Source organism: Chiloscyllium plagiosum, chromosome 4, assembly GCF_004010195.1.
Source record: "Chiloscyllium plagiosum isolate BGI_BamShark_2017 chromosome 4, ASM401019v2, whole genome shotgun sequence".
NCBI lineage: Eukaryota > Metazoa > Chordata > Chondrichthyes > Orectolobiformes > Hemiscylliidae > Chiloscyllium > Chiloscyllium plagiosum.
This window is the reverse complement of record NC_057713.1, coordinates 56,158,057-56,174,569: the sequence shown is the minus strand read 5'-3', so window position 1 is coordinate 56,174,569 and position 16,513 is coordinate 56,158,057. Positions and strand designations below refer to the sequence as shown.

At 40.1% G+C, this 16,513-nt stretch overlaps 1 protein-coding gene across 2 annotated transcripts in view; it reads right to left on the bottom strand.

Moving 5' to 3' along the window:
- Window positions 1–11,767: 11,767 nt before the first annotated feature.
- The window catches only part of tatdn1 (TatD DNase domain containing 1), a 55,404-nt gene continuing 50,658 nt past the window's right edge, over window positions 11,768–16,513 (bottom strand). For both annotated transcript variants that reach the window (XM_043688250.1, XM_043688251.1), the window contains one exon: window positions 11,768–12,765. In XM_043688250.1, the coding sequence (XP_043544185.1) occupies window positions 12,663–12,765 (103 nt within the window). In that variant the 3' untranslated portion in view covers window positions 11,768–12,662. The remainder of the gene's footprint in view (window positions 12,766–16,513) is intronic.

Below are 16,513 nucleotides of genomic sequence, written 5' to 3'. Positions count from 1 at the left end.
TTCCTAAAATTGCTGGCTGTGTTTAACATAATTGAAGATGCATGTAATGTAATTAATATCAGATTCTTTATGAACCTGCTTGGTATTACAGAAATGATCTTGCTGTTTTTGTACTGTTTTTCCCTACTTTTTCCAAAGTAAATGATTCAATCTGTTAGAGCCACACAAATGCCTCATGCAGGTCGCTTCTTTCTATGGGTTTAATTGGCAAGTATTAATGAGCTGTTGAACTGACTTGTGCCAAACCTACAAAACCATCAGAAGCCTACGGACACCCTCTTGAAAATAAAAATGAATGCCGTGCTGGTTTTTTCTTGTTGATTTTTTTTCTTCCCATTCAGTCCTAAAGCTTTAATCTCACCAGCATTGTCTAAGCCAGTGGTTATCAACTTGGGATCCACTTATCACTGAATGTTTACAAGAATATTTTAAGTGGTCTACCAGAAATAAATTTCTGTGCTGGCTATAAGAATATCACTAAATCACTATCCAGGTCTACTAGGCAAAGTGCTGCTTAACTTCCCAAACTCACTTGGTAGTGTTGTCGAGCAGAGACACCCAAGGGTTCAGGTATATAATTCTTTGCAAGTTGTGACACAAGCAGACAAGGTGTTTAAGGCATTTAGTGTACTTGCCTAAATTTAGGAGTTGTATGGATGTTGGGGCCACATTTGGAGTACTGTGTACAGTTCTGGTCGCCCTGCTACTGAAAGGATGTGAAATTGGAGCAGGTTCGGAAAAGATTTACCTGTATGTTGTTGGGAAGTTTTTCACTGGAGCATTTGAGGGCTGAGTTTACCTGAGGTTTATAAAATCATTAGGGATGTAGATAAGGTAAATAACAAGGTCTTTTCCCTAGGATGGGGGAGTTAAAAACTAGAGGGCATATTTTTAAGGTGAGGAGAGAAAAATTTAAAAGGGACCTGAGGGGTGACTTATTCATATACAGGGTAGTTCATATGTGGAATAAACTGCCGGAGGAAGTAGTAGATATGTACACTTACAACATTTGAAACCCCTTTGGATAGGTTCATGAATAGGAAAGATGTAGAGGGATATGGGCTAAATGCAGGCAATTGGAACTAGTTTGGGAAACTTGGGTGGCATGGACAGTTGGACCAAAGTGTCTGTTTCCGTGCTGTATGAATCTAAGTTGATCTACCCTGTTGTCAAGGAAATGGTGTCCATCCTCGAATGTGCTCTGCTCAGCTTATTAATTACAGGCGAAGAGATAAATGCGAGCTGGTACAGCCATCAATATCATCAGTCTTTGTGCCAGTTTACCAGCCTTGGTGACAGTTTACCAGCTTTAATATAACTCAAGCAACCTATACCAAAGTCTGCTAACCTGAATACAACTTGCCACTGTCTCAACTTCCATTTTAGCCCTAGGAACCAATTTCACTTATACTCTACCATCTTCTACAGAATTTTACCAATTTCATTGACAGGTTATTAAAGTGATTATTCTCTAACTTAGGGAGAAAGTGAGGACTGCAGATGCTGGAGATCAGAGCTGAAAATGTGTTGCTGGAAAAGCGCAGCAAGTCAGGTAGCATCCAAGGAGCAGGAGAATCGACGTTCCTGAAGAAGGGCTCATGCCCGAAACGTCGATTCTCCTGCTCCTTGGATGCTGCCTGACCTGCTGCGCTTTTCCAGCAACACATTTTCAGCACTATTCTCCAACTTAAACAATGTACCTTGTTTGTCAAAGTGAAAGTAAATCAGCAAGAGCAAAATAAATTACAATGCACAGGTTAAACTAAATGCTACCAAAATGGAATTGAATTATACCTCTAACAGAATTGTTGTTCAGCACCAATTTTGTATTCAATAAAGCAAAATAAATATTTTTATTTGTGTAACTTATGCTTGTTTTATATTTAAATACCTGCACAAAAAAGGAAGTCCGTGGAAGTGATTGGTGATCTCTGCAGCAGTACGGTTGAGAGCACTTCCTCTGAAGTGCAAACCTGGCCTTGGGTGAATATTTGTTCCTGTGTGATTCTTAGCCTCCAGTTCCTGGACATTTTGTAATTTGCATAAGTTGAAACATTTAGTGTATACTCAATCCAAGCTTTTCATAAGTTTTGTCAGGTTTAAGATTTCCAACTTATTCAATCTTTTTGAAGCTGTAATCTATTCTGGTTCTATCTATTTGAATCCTCTACAATGAGGGCCTTTTCACTCGCATCCAATTCCTTTAGATTTCTTTGTCTCCAGCTCATCGACACATATGCCTCTATTTTCCATGTCAGTGTTTCTAAAATGACCTCCTTTAACCTTAATTGTAGTGTTCATCACAGTCTTTGGTTAGCTCCATGCTACTTCCTATATGCTGTCTCTTCTCTCCACATCTGTTACAGAGACTGAAAGAATATCGTGGAAAATGTAAAAATCAATCTGTTGAATCACATTGCAAGAACACACTTTTTTACATGTAAGCCAGACCAACTGAAGTACAAGGTTCAGTTAATCCAAATTGTTTTTTTTAAACTCTTCTTTTAGATTTTAATTATTTGTGTATACCACGATGTGGCATATAACTGCATATTGTAAAGGTTTGCACTGCAATGTCACTGGAAAGTGATGGAATGGCAGTTGTCAGAAACAACGATTGCACTGCCAAAAAAATCATACTGCAAATGGGTGTAGTTTGGAACTGAAACCTCAATTAATCCAGGGTAGAGTTTGCCCCCAGTCTGTGGATAATGTCAGAAATAAGTCAGCAATACAATTACAACCCTGGGATTGGAGTCTGACTACATTTTAGAAATATTACCACTTGTTTTGACTGTTCAAAGCTGCCTTGCTCATTTCCTGTCCCGAGGTTGATAGTGCCTTGTGGCGAAGTGGATATAATTCGTAACACAGTGAACCTTGCCCTTGGTGAAAAAACTTGGAGACACCAAATCTACAGCCGAATTGCTTGCTATTAAATCAGGGTTACGTATGTCTTCCCCACACACTAGAAAACTACTTTCAATGTAACATGAATGCAACTGCACGTGCATGCAGAGATTCTACTTCAGGAACATCTGTTGTCTCTTACTGATATCGCTAGGACCATTTTAACAGACTGCCATTTTGACAACCATCTTTGTAATTGAGCTAATTACTGTAATTATATGGATGTAGTCCTGACTTCATCTTTTGGGCACATCTAACCACTTAGTAATTTATAAGCCTTCACAGAGAATGCCAGCAAGCTATTGAATTGCAACGTCAGAGCTGAATTTAGTTTTGGCCTGGCCCATCATCGGTGTATGCAATTTATAGCAAATCATTGCAGGGAAAAATCAAAGACCCCAGCCATTTTGTTTTCCTTTCTTTCGTAGATTCCAATATTATTTTTTGGTTGCGAAGTTTGCATCTCCAACACTGCTGGTTTGAGCAGCGACCTAGTCAAAAGCTGGGATTTTCCTGGTGCACGTGACACTGCCAGTTGCTGGACTAACATGATAATCTACCATGGAAAGTTTGAACTTCATATTTTTATTCCAGGATCACATTTATTGATATGTTGAAATTTCCCCATCGTTACTTTAGACTTCCATGTATAAAGAAAAATAGATAAGTGTTATTTCATATACCTGAATCTCTCTGCATGCACGTGCAGTTGAATTCTACTTCAGGTGGGCGGCACGGTTAGCACTGCTGCCTCGCAGCGCCCGAGACCCGGGTTCAATTCCCGCCTCAGGCTGTGTGGAGTTTGCACGTTCTCCCCGTGTCTGCGTGGGGTTTCCTCCGGGTGCTCCGGTTTCCTCCCACAATCCAAAGATGTGCAGGTCAGGTGAATTGGCTATGTTAAATTGCCTGTAGTGTTAGGTAAGGGGCAAATGTAGGGGTATGGGTGGGTTGCGCTTCGGCGGGTTGGTGTGGACTTGTTGGGCCGAAGGGCCTGTTTCCACACTGTAATGTAATCTAATCTAATCTGTTGTCTCTTACTGATATCGCTAGGACCATTTTAACAGACTGCCATTTTGACAACTATCTTTGCAATTGAGCTAATTACTGTAATTAGTAAAATATCTGGCCTTACAGAAAACACAAAATCTTGTAAACTGGAGCTAGTGATGATGTTGAAGTAACTGCACAAGAACAGGAATCCAGAGGCTCAGGTTAATGCTCTGGGGACAAAGGCAGTCTCTTTCACCCTCACCATTATAATTAAACATCATGACCTGGCATACCCACTAGATAGTGGAGGAGAGGATGCAATGAGTAGTATAAAACAGACAAACCTAAAAATAAGTTGTCAACATGGCTAAGCTATGGCACAAGACTACTAACATGCCAAACAGTGAAGACTGTATAGGATAGATGTAAGTGATCCCACAAAAAAATGAATAAGATCTAAGATCTGCAATTCTGGCTTATGCAGTTGAGTGCAGAACAATTGAAACAACTCACTGGAGGATAAAAAAAGGTTAATAAATATCCCCACCCTGCACAATGGAGCAACCCGTTAATAGAAAGGAAAATACTGAAATATTTGCATCCATCAACAGCCAGAAATGCAGAAAAATCAGTTGATGTTTGTGAAGGAATTTCAAATGTTTACCACATTTAATTGTGTATCTCTGAAAGATCTGTCTCTATTTTAGGCTATGTCTTCTAGTCCTAGGTTCTTGAAGCAGCATAATAATTTAGCTGCAACAAAATCCTATCTTGTTTCCCTCAATATTGTGCAATCTTGGTTCAGATGACCCTTCTGAATGCCAAAGAATAGAATCCTACACTTTGCAATCTTTATTAACAATTTATCCTTTGATCTGAGACATCATTGTAATAAATCCGTGCTGCACTCCTTTTAAGATGAGTATATACTTCTTAACTATTCTCAATAGTCTATCTCCGGGGTTTTGTCTAGCTGTATCGTCTACCATTGTTCAGCAATTCATTTGCCATCTTGATTATGATTTGCACACATCCGTGACTTTTTAATAATTGTGTGCATAGATCCAAAGTCTGAGCCTACACTGTTTCAAAAATTCATTATAAATAATGTGGAGAACAGATGAAGAGAGTACAGTTCAAGAGTACTGAATGGAGAGATTTGTTGAGTGGGGGAATTTAACTGTTTTCTTGGATAATCTCTTTCTAAAAACTTCCAGTTCCTCGGGCTGGAGAGGATAGGAACAGGGAGTTAATGGACTTGAATGTGTGGCTGGGGAACTGGTGCAGGAAGCAAGGATTTAAATTCTTGGATCACTGGGGTATGTTTAGCGGTAAGGATAAATTATACAAGAGGGACGGGTTGCACCTTAATAGGTGGAGGACCAGCATTCTGGCAGGTAAGTTTGCCACTGCAACACAGCTGCATTTAAACTGGGGGGAGGGGACAAACTGGAAGTTTAAGAAGGAAGTTAAAGGGAAAGTTAGAACAAGAGAAGTCAAGAAAGACAACAGAATCAATGGAGCAAAAAACTCAAAAAAGGATCATGCCGTAAGGTCAAGTGAAATAGGGATTGATAGGAAGGGTGAGGAGAATAACAAATTTAAAATATATGAAAGTATGAAGCATTAGAAATAAGGTGAATGAGCTTGAGGCTCATTTGGAAATAGGCAGTTACGATGTGGGGATAACTGAGATGTGGCTTCAAGTGAACAGGGCCTGGAAATGAATATTCAAGGGTATACATGCTATTGTAAGGACAGACTGGCAGAGGGGGTGGGGTGGCCCTATTGGTAAGGAATGATATTCAGTCCCTTGCACGGGGGTGGTGGAGCTAGAATCAGGGGATGTAGAGTCATTATGGATAGAGCTGAGAAATTCTAAGGGTAGAAAGACCCTAATGAGAGTTATCTACAATCCCCCAAACAGTAGCCTGGATGTTGTGTGTAAGTTGAATAAGGAGCTGAAATTGGCCTGTCGCAAAGATATTACTACAGTTGATACAGGGGATTTCAACATGCAGGTAGACTGGGAGAATCAGGATGGTACTGGACCCCAAGAAAGGGAGTTTGTGGAGTGCCTCCGAGATGGATTCTTAGAACAGCTTGTGCTGGAGCCTACCAGGGAGAAAGAAATTCTGGATCTGGTGTTGTGCAATGAACTGGATTTGATCAGGGACCTCGAAGTAAAGGAGCCATTAGGAGGTAGTGACCACAATACAATAAGCTTTAATCTGCAGTTTGAAAGAGAGAGGGTAGAATTGGAAGTGACAATATTTCAGTTGAATAAGGGGAACTATGGAGCTATGAGGGAGGAGCTGGCCAAAGTTCAATGGTGCAATACCCTAGCAGGGATGGCAGTGGAACAACAATGGCAGGTATTTCTGGGTATAATGCAGAAGATGCAGGATCAGATCATTCCAAAAAGGAAGACAGATCTGAAGGGGAGGCAGGGGTGGCCGTGGCTGATGAGAGAAGTTAAGGACTATATAAAGACAAAAGGGAAAAAGTATAATATGGCAAAGATGAGTGGGAAATCTGAGGACTGGGAAGCTTTTAAAGAACAACAGAGGATAACTAAAAAGGTAATACGCAAAGAAAAAATAAGGTACGAAGGTAAACTGGCCAAAAATATAAAGGAGGATAGTAAAGGCTTTTTTTAGGTATGTGAAAAGAGAAAAAAAGGTTAAGACTAAAATTGGGCCCTTGAAGACAAATGGGTGAATTTTATTACGGGGAACAAAGAAATGGCAGAAGAGTTGAATTGGTACTTTAGATCTGTCTTCACTGGGGAAGACACGAGCAATCTCCCAGATGTAATAGTGGCTGATGGACCTGAACTGAAGGGAATTTATATTAGGCAGGAAATGGTGTTAGAGAGACTGTTAGGTCTGAAGGCTGATAAGTCCCCGGGACCTGATGGTCTGCATCCCAGGGTACTGAAGGAGGTGGCTCTAGAAATTGTGGATGCATTGGTGATCATTTTCCAATATTCTATAGATTCAGGATCAGTTCCTGTGGATTGGAGGGTGGCTAATGTTGTCCCACCTTTTAAGAAAGGAGGGAGAGAGAAAACAGAATTATAGACCAGTTAGTCTCACCTCAGTGGTAGGAAGAATGCTGGAGTCAATTATAAAGGACAAAGTTACGACACATCTGGATAGCAGTAACAGGATAGGTCAGAGTCAGCATGGATTTATGAAGGGGAAATCATGCTTGACTAATCTTCTGGAATTTTTTGAGGATGTAAATCTGAAGATGGACAAGGGAGATCCAGTGGATGTAGTATACCTGGACTTTCAGAAAGCCTTTGACAAAGTTCACATAGGAGGTTTGTGAGCAAAATTAGGCACATGGTATTAGGGGCAAAATACTAACATGGTTTGAAAATTGGTTGGCTGACAGGAAACAAAAAGTAGTGATAAACGGCTCCCTTTCGGAATGGCAGGCGGTGACCAGTGGTGTACCGCAGGTATCAGTGCTGGGACCGCAGCTTATTACAATGTACATTAATGGTACAGATGAAGGTATTAAAAGTAATATTAGCAAATTTGCTGATGACACAAAGCTGGGTGGCAGGGTGAAATGTGAGAAGGATGTTAGGAGGATACAGGGTGACCTGGACAGGCTAAGTGAGTGGACGGATGCATGGCAGATGCAGTTTAATGTGGATAAATGGGTGGTTATCCACTTTGGTGGCAAGAACAGGAAGGCAGGTTACTACCTAAATGGAGTCAGGTTAGGTAAAGGGGCAGTACAACAAGATCTAGGTATTCTTGTACATCAGTCAATGAAAGCAAGCATGCAGGTACAGCAGGCAGTGAAGAAAGCTAATAGCATGTTGGCCTTCATAACAAGAGGAATTGAGTATAGAAGCAAAGAGGTCCTTCTGCAGCTGTACAGGGCCCTGGTGAGACCGCACCTGGAATATTGTGCGCAGTTTTGGTCTCCAAATTTGAGGAAAGACATTCTGGCTATTGAGGGAGTGCAGCGTAGGTTCACGGGGTCAATTCGTGGAATGGTGGGACTATCTTACGCTGAAAGATTGGAGCGACTGGGCTTGTATACACCTGAGTTTAGAAGGGCTGAGAGGGGATCTAATTAAGACGTAAAAGATTATTAAAGGGTTGGACACTCTAGAGGTAGGAAGCATGTTTCTGCTGATGGGTGAGTCCCGAACCAGAGGACACAGTTTAAAAATAAGGGGTAGGCCACTTAGAACAGAGTTGAGGAGAAACTTCTTTACTCAGAGAGTGGTGGGTATATAGAATGCTCTGCCCCAGAAGGCTGTGGAGGCCAAGTCTCTGGATACTTTCAAGAAAGAGTTGGATAGAGCTCTTAAGGATAGTGGAATCAAGGGTTATGGGGATAAGGCAGGAACAGGATACTGATTGAGGATGATCAGCCATGATCAAAATGAACGGTAGTGCTGGCTCGAAGGGCAGAATGGCCTACTCCTGCACCTTTTGTCTAAAAACTCGTCAATTGTAACTTGAACTTTTTTTCAGTCTTAGTCAGTAGTAAGCAAGTTGCCTTATAATGGTGACCACAATTTGTTAATTATTTCCAAAGAGTCATATTAGGCTCAAAATGTTGGCTGTTTCCCTCTTCACAGATGCTCAGACCTGAGTTTATCCAGCACTTTATTTTTATCACCCACACCAGTCAGTGAGGTACCAATCATTTCACTTAATTGTATCTGCCCTCTGCCAACTGGCATATGGCTCAGGTAATAATCCAAATATTATCACTGTTGAGCTTCTGCTCTTCAGTTTGGTGTCGAGCTCCTCTCGGTGTCGAAACAGCGCCACTTTCTTAGTCTCATCTATGCCTTTGGTACCTACATGACAAATTGACCGTTGCCCTCTCATTCCAAACACATATCCAGATCTCTGATCTCCCAAAATGTGGTAGGCAGCATAGCTTTCTTGACTCATGCTCTTGGCTGCACAGAATAGGGTCTATCTCACTTATTATGTTATCCCCTTTAACCACCCTCACTTACATCCGAACGAGCACAAAGAATCTCAAAACCTGTTGGACAATTGCAAAGACTGAGGCTTCTGTCCTGAGTGCCTGACTTGCATCACTTGCAGTCATCAGAACTAGTTCGTCGAAGGTCAAAGACCCACAACACCAGGCTATAATTCAACAGGTTTATTTGAAATCACAAGCTTTTGGAGTGCTGACCCTTTGTTGAACTATAACCTGGTGTCATGTGACTTCTGATCTTGTCCACCCCAGCCCAACACCTTTTTGCTCTACATCATAGTTCCTAGATGTGAGAAAAAGCAAAAGGAGCATCCCTTTCTCTGCTTTCTTCTCCAAATTGCCAGCACGCTGTTCCAAGCCAAACTCAAATGCAAAGTCACACTGAGATGTCTATTTATGTGTTACATTTTAGCATAGCCCTCATTACAGAATCAGTTTTCTTAAACAACTTGAAATTAGTTAATTAAGTGTGAGTTTGTATTTTCTAGCTTAAGTTTAAATGAAATTTAAATGAAATTTAAACTTACGCTGTAAATCACCATTAGGTCTTAAATGTAAACTATGAACAAAAAGTTATTTTCTTAGATCTAGATTAAGAACTACCTTGCTGACCAACTGCCAGCTGCACTGAGTTAATATTCCAAATCAAATATCAATTTTGAAGAAGTCATATAGGAATCAAAATTTTATTTGTTACACAAATGCTGCTGGATCTGCTGAGTTTTTCCTTTAGCATCTTTACATGATTGATCTAAAATAGCCTTTTCTCTAGTTGATAGTGCTCTACAAAACCAATCCTATCATCTCTGACACAGTCCAGAAATTCATCATCTATTGCATTAATACTTGTAGGTTTACCAAAGTTATATGCACATTTAAACCATCCATAATGATTGTACTATCCATGCTAGATATTTCATTGATTTCTTGATTCATACTACACCCTTTTCTTTGATGGTATGTGACAATTGGGGCAATGAGATCTGCTGAGTTTCTCAAGCACTTTTTAAATTTCAACCCACTAGCATCTGCAGAACTTTGCTTTTATCATACCATGGTGGCTCAGCGGTTAGCACTGCTGCCTCATTTCCAGGGACCCGGGTTCAATTCCACCCTTGGGTGACTGTGCAAACTCTGCACATTCTCTCTTTGTTTATGTGCGTTTCCACCAGTACTCCAGTTTCGTCCTACAATCTAAAGGTGTGCAGGTTAGGTGGATTGGCTATGCTAAATTGCCTTGTAGTGTTCAGAGATGTGTAGGTTAGGTGGATCAAAGGTAGGGGGGTGAGTTTGGGTGGGATACTCTTTGGAGAGTTGATGTGGACTACTTGTGCTGAATGGCCTGTTTCCACACTGTAAAGATTCTGATTTAATGTTTGCTGCACCTTGCTGTTTCTTTGCTCCACCTTGCTGTTTCTTTGCTCCATCCATTTTCCACATTTTGTTCTCATCCGAGATCCTCCTTTACTAATGTATTGATTTTATCCCTTATCATTAACACAGCATCACCATTTTGGTATGTCTTTTCTAAGTGTTGAATATCTTTGAATATGTATTCAGCTGGATGGCCCATAACTTTGTATTTTGACACAATTGTGCATTCTCAACTTAGTTAATTCTTTCTAACCTACTCAATTTCATTTGTCACTTTGCTACTTGCTTCCCAATTGACCTACCCCTCAGATTCCCATTCTCCTGACAAGCTATCTTAAACTTTTCCCAATAGCACTAGCAAATATCCTGGTGAAGATTTTCATCCTGATCCTGTTCCAATGTACAGCTTATCTATGTTTCACCTGTATCAGAATCCACCTCAATTCTGCAGAAATCTGATCCCTTTCGTCCTTTACCAATTCTCCAGTGATGTTTCATCAAGTCAAATCTATATCTATGCTCATGAATATGTGGTACTGGAAGTCATTCTGAAGTGATTGCTCTCTCGATCTGGCCTTTCAGTTTTCTTCCTAACTCCCTAAAATCTACATCAGAACCTCATCCCTCTACCTTCCTATACATTGCTACCAATTTGGACCATGATCTCCAGCTGTTCACACTCCTCCAGAAGTGTGTCTTTCAGCTGCGTTAAGTCATCCTTAACCTTGGCACCAGGAAAGCAATCCTGGAGTTAAGTTTACTGTCTCGCATACCTCTTCCTCTAGCATAAAGGTAATGGGAATATTGTAGGGGTGGGGAGAAAGTATTGAAGTGGATGATCAGCTATGATTATATAGAATGGCAGAACAGGCTTGCTCCCACTTGCTACTCTCAATCGTGATACTTAAAAGGAATTTCTGCTCCTCTACTGGATGTTGGACAATCAACCTGATAGTAATGATGGAGGGATGAAGAAATTAGGTTGAGTTGGGTGTGGTCAGCTTACATGTAGAAACGTTGTTATTTTTTGATTTCACCAAAGGTAGCATATCAATGAGAATAGGTCACCAAGGATAGATCCTGAGGGGACACCAGAGGGATCATGCAGCAGTGGGAGGAGAAGTCATTTTAGATAATTCTTTGACTGAAGTTAGGAGAAAAATTAAACCTTTATTGTCTATACTAAAATCCATTTTTATCACAGTTTTGCCCTCTCAATCAATTAACTGCATTTTTATGATTCCAACTATACTGCTTAGACTGCCACCTGCATGGATATATTATTATTTTCATATCAATGTCATTAAAATAAATAAAATGAATATTTATGCCTCAGCATAAATCTTTGTAGAAATTGAATATAACTTGCAATTTTATATCTCTCTATAATATTAAACTTGTTCAAAATGTGATTGCAATTTTTCCTTGAACATGAGGAGCATGTAGAGATACGCACAAAAGAATGCTTCAGTGTTAGTAATTTGTCTTCAAACAAATGCTCTTTTTGAACAGAAGGAATGCTTCACTGTTGAGTATAAGTTTTATTTTCAAATGAATGATTATCATATTGATCTAGCAATACTTCCCACACAACAAAATTCCAGTAATTATACCCCAGTGTTTGGTCATTAATATGGATTTTGTACATGATAACCACATTGTTCCATATCTTCTACTGTTTATATTTTTGGCTCAATGGGCACTGGAACAAAACTATAATGTCTTCCTCTACATAATCACACAATCTTAAATTACAATAAGCTTGTCATCATTGTCAGGATTTACAATATATCCTAAAGATCAGAAAATAGATATCTCCGGTATATGCTAAAAGTGATCAGACAGAATTGCATATTGATGTTATGCTATCCACTTTGCTCCAAGCCAAACAAGTTGACCATAACATGTCCTTGACCTTTTTATCCTTTGCATAAAAACTAAATATTTACTTAAGTACTGATCTCTGGTTAGAGGTTTACTATAATACATCTGTCACAATCATGATTATAATAAAATAATAATGCAATACAGAGGTACTATAAATTCAAAAAATCCACTGTAAGGTACTTGCTCAACATTCTGTCAGTGAAATTACACTTTTGAACATGTTCAAGTAGGTATGGGAGGAAAGCTGCCATTCATGCATTAGAGGGAGTCAGCTTTCCCATCACATCCAAATTGAAATTTTTCAAAAGTATCTTTCAAATGTTATCAAAATGACTAATTTCACTGATTTTTTTTTAAACAGAAAATGTATGGCTATGGTGGGGATAAATTCATATCAATCTAGAGTAGCTCATGCAAAAACTAGGTAGCACCATTCTGGAAATGGATGCCATTGCCAGCTGCCTCTTAAGTTGTGTCAACTTAAAAATCAATTGGTCACAATTGACTGTTGATCAACTATTAGGAAAGAAGACCTTCACAGTATTATTGTACATAGTGTTGCTCAGCTCTCGTGTGTCCTCTTCTCGCACTGCAGCCATTATCTCCAGTACTTGACTATAAAGAAAAAAAATTATTAGGGAGAAGTGTAATAGGCAGTTAGAGAGTTAGCAACGCAAATTATGTATTTCTAAACCTATTCAAATTTGATGTCTTAATATTAGTTTTGCCAGCATAAAATCATTCTGTAGGAAACTGCCATGTTTTTGCAGCAATGTGGTTGAGAAAAGCTATCGGTGATACACGTTTGCAGATGACAAAGATAGTTGGGAGGACAGGTAGTGCTGAGGAAACAGGGAGGCTACAGAAGGACTTAGAGCTAGGAAAGTGGTCAAAATAGTGGCAGATGGAATATAATGAAGAAAATATTATAAGCACTTTAGTAGGAAGAATACAGATATAGATTATTTTCTAAATGGGGAAAGACTTCAGAAATTTGTGGGCGGCACAGTAGTTAGTACTGCTGCCTGATAGCGCCAGAGACCTGGGTTCAATTCCCGCCTCAGGTGACTGACTGTGTGGAGTTTGCACATTCTCCCAGTGTCAGCGTGGGTTTCCTCCGGGTGCTCCGGTTTCCTCCCACAGTCCAAAAACGTGCAGGTTAGTTGAATTGCTAAATTGCCCGTAGTGTTAGGTGAAGGGATAAATGTAGGGGAATGGGTCTGGGTGGGTTGCGTTTCGGCGGGTCAGTGTGGACATGTTGGGCCGAAGGGCCTGTTTCCACAATGTAAGTAATCTAATCTAATCTAATCTAAAAAAAATCTGAAGCACAAGGAGTCCTAGTTCAAGATTCTCTTAATCCTAAAATACAGGTTCAATTGCCAGTCAGGAAGGCAAATGCAATATTGGGATTTGTTTCAAAAAGGCTAGAATACAAGAGTAGGGATGCACTGGGTGAGGCTGCATAAGGCTGTGGTCAGACTGCATTTGGAAATTTGTGATCAGTTTTGAGCCCTGTATCTGAGGAAGTACGTGCTTGCCTTGGGGAGGGTCCAGAGGTGGTTTATAAGAATAATCCGAGGAATTAAGGGCTTGTCATTTGAGGAACAGTTGAGGACTCTGGGTCTTTACTCTGTAGTTTAGAAGAATGAGGGGGTATTTCATTGAAACTTACAGAATACCGAGAAGCTTAGATAGATTGAACATGGAAAAGATATTTCCACTAGTAAGAGAGACTAGGATCCGACTGAAGACACAGCTTCAGGTTGAAGGGACAACCCTGGAGAACTGATGATGAATTTCTTCAGCCAGAGGGTGGTTAATCTGTGGAACGTATTGCTGCAGAAGACTATGGAGGCCGAGTCATTGAGTATATTAAAACCGAGATTAACAGGTTCTTGATTAGTATGGGGATTAAGGGTTACAGGGAGAAAGCAGGACAGTAGGGTTGAGAAACATATCTACCATGCACAAATGGTGGAGAAGACGCAATAGGCCTAATTTAGCTCCAATGTCTTATGATATCATGTTCTAATTTGTCATAAAACTGAACATTCATGTTCATTGAAATTTACAAGTTCTGTTCTTAGATTTAACGGACACAAGCTTCCTCGACATTATTATTGTCCCTGTTTTGCATAGTCTCTGCATACATTCCTGACAAAGGAGAGCATCTACACTCGTCTTCAAATTCCATTTCAGCAGATCTCAGATAGCGAAGAATAACTGTTCCCGCTGAGCTGTGTATTTGTGTTGCTGTGTAACAATCCAGAACATACTGTTCACTAAACAAAATGCTGCACATGTCAATGTTTACTTTAGGATCTGCTTACATGTGGCAATCACATAACAAACAGGCCATGCATAGCAAAGAACTTGGAAAAATAGAATCCCTAGAGTGTAGAAGCAGACCATTCAGCCCACTGAGTCCACTCCAAAGAACATCCCACCCTATCCCTATAACCCTGCATTTTCCTAGCCTGCACATCCCTAGATACCATGGGTCATTTAGCATGGCCAATCCACTTAACCTGCACATCTTTGTGACTGGAAACCCATGCAGACACAGGGAGGATGTGCAAATTCCACACAAACAGTCACCCAAGGCTGGAATTGAACCCAGGTCCCTGGCACTGTGAGGCAGCAGTGCTAACCACTGAGCTACTGTTCTGCCCTTAGGGGAAGCACGGCAGAAGGGTCAAAGTCATGAAAACACAGACCCTAAAATATACAGTAGTATTTAAAATCAGCACACTATTTGGAGGTTTCATAATGATTGGACCCATCGAAATGAATATTGCTCAATATTCATCTATTAACCTTGGCATAAATTTTATTGAATGGATGAAGTGTTGTGAACCATTGATACCACATCATGGTTTTTGCTAATGCTTTGCTGCATTTTGTAATGATGTTCCAACTTATTATTTTGGCTTTTAAATAAATGTTTCAAGAAGAGTACACAACTCAATGTTATCTTTACAAGGTATACAACGTTATTTGAAATTTTAAATAAAGGAGTATCATTGCTATAATTGTGTTGTCCAACTGCTTTGAGTATAATGATATGATCAATAAACAAGGTCACTAGACTGGCAATCGAAATTGCTTAAAATTGTTTCTCAATCACAATTCCAAGAAAGCACTCCCTTTTATTTTTTTTTAAGAATTTGGGCATTTCTGGCTCAGCTAGCATCTATTATCCATTCTTAATACTTATTAGATGTAGTGAGCTGAACAGTTGTATTCATGTGTAAAAGAGTTTAATAGGTGAACACAGAAAAGCTAGTTACAAGCTGTGGCTGAGAAGCATAAGGGCAGGGATTGTATTAGGGGCACATTAGCAATGGCAAATAAGGGGAAAGGCTCAGGTAGAATGTGAAAGATATGGGAGAGTTAAAATGAAGAGTTCAGTTCAAGGTAAGTGCTCATTTGTCTATACCAGGCTTGCTCACAAAAACTCAATTTATTTGTTAATGATGACCAGGTTATTGGTTTAGAACAGCCCTTTACAAACAAGTCAAATCCAAATTTCAGAAATTAAGTACCATCGGCTCTGGGATTTGAGTTCAGACCTTCACTATTTGTCTTTCTCAGAGGGGATTCTTTGAAATAACAATCAGGTAATGGGCACTTGCAGGGACTTTCTCCCGCTCCAAACCAGGACAGCATTTGTGGGTTTCTGTACTATTAATTGTAGATATTTATTACTACGAAACTGTACTAATCTTTTAATTATGGAAAATATTCCTGGCTACAAACTCCTTTAGCGTTATTTACCTATGGAGAACTGAAGTATGCAGCAATCTGGTCAGTTTCCCAACTTCAACAGAAACTGTTAATGCATCTTGAGCTCCAGAAGATTGTCACTTAGAGTCATAGAGATGTACAGCATGGAAACAGATCCTTCGGTCCAGCCTGTCCATGCTGACCAGATATCCCAACCCAATCTAGTGCCACCTGCCAGCACCCGGCCCATATCCCTCCCAACCCTTTCTATTCATATACCCATCCAAATGCCTCTTAAATGTTGCAATTGTACAAGCCTCCACCACATCCTCTGGCAGCTCATTCCATACACGTACCACCCTCTGTGAAAAGGTTGCCCCTTAGGTCTCTTTCCCTTCTCACCCTATATCTATGCCCTCTAGTTCTGGACTCCCTGACCCCAGGGAAAAGACTTTGTCTATTTACACTATCCATATCCCTCATAATTGTGTGAACCTCTATAAGGTCACCCCTCAGCCTCCGACGCTCCAGGGAAAGCAGCCCCAGCCTGTTCAGCCTCTCCCTATAGCTCAAATCCTCCAACCCTGGCAACATCCTTGTAAATCTTTTCTGAACCCTTTCAAGTTTCACAACATCT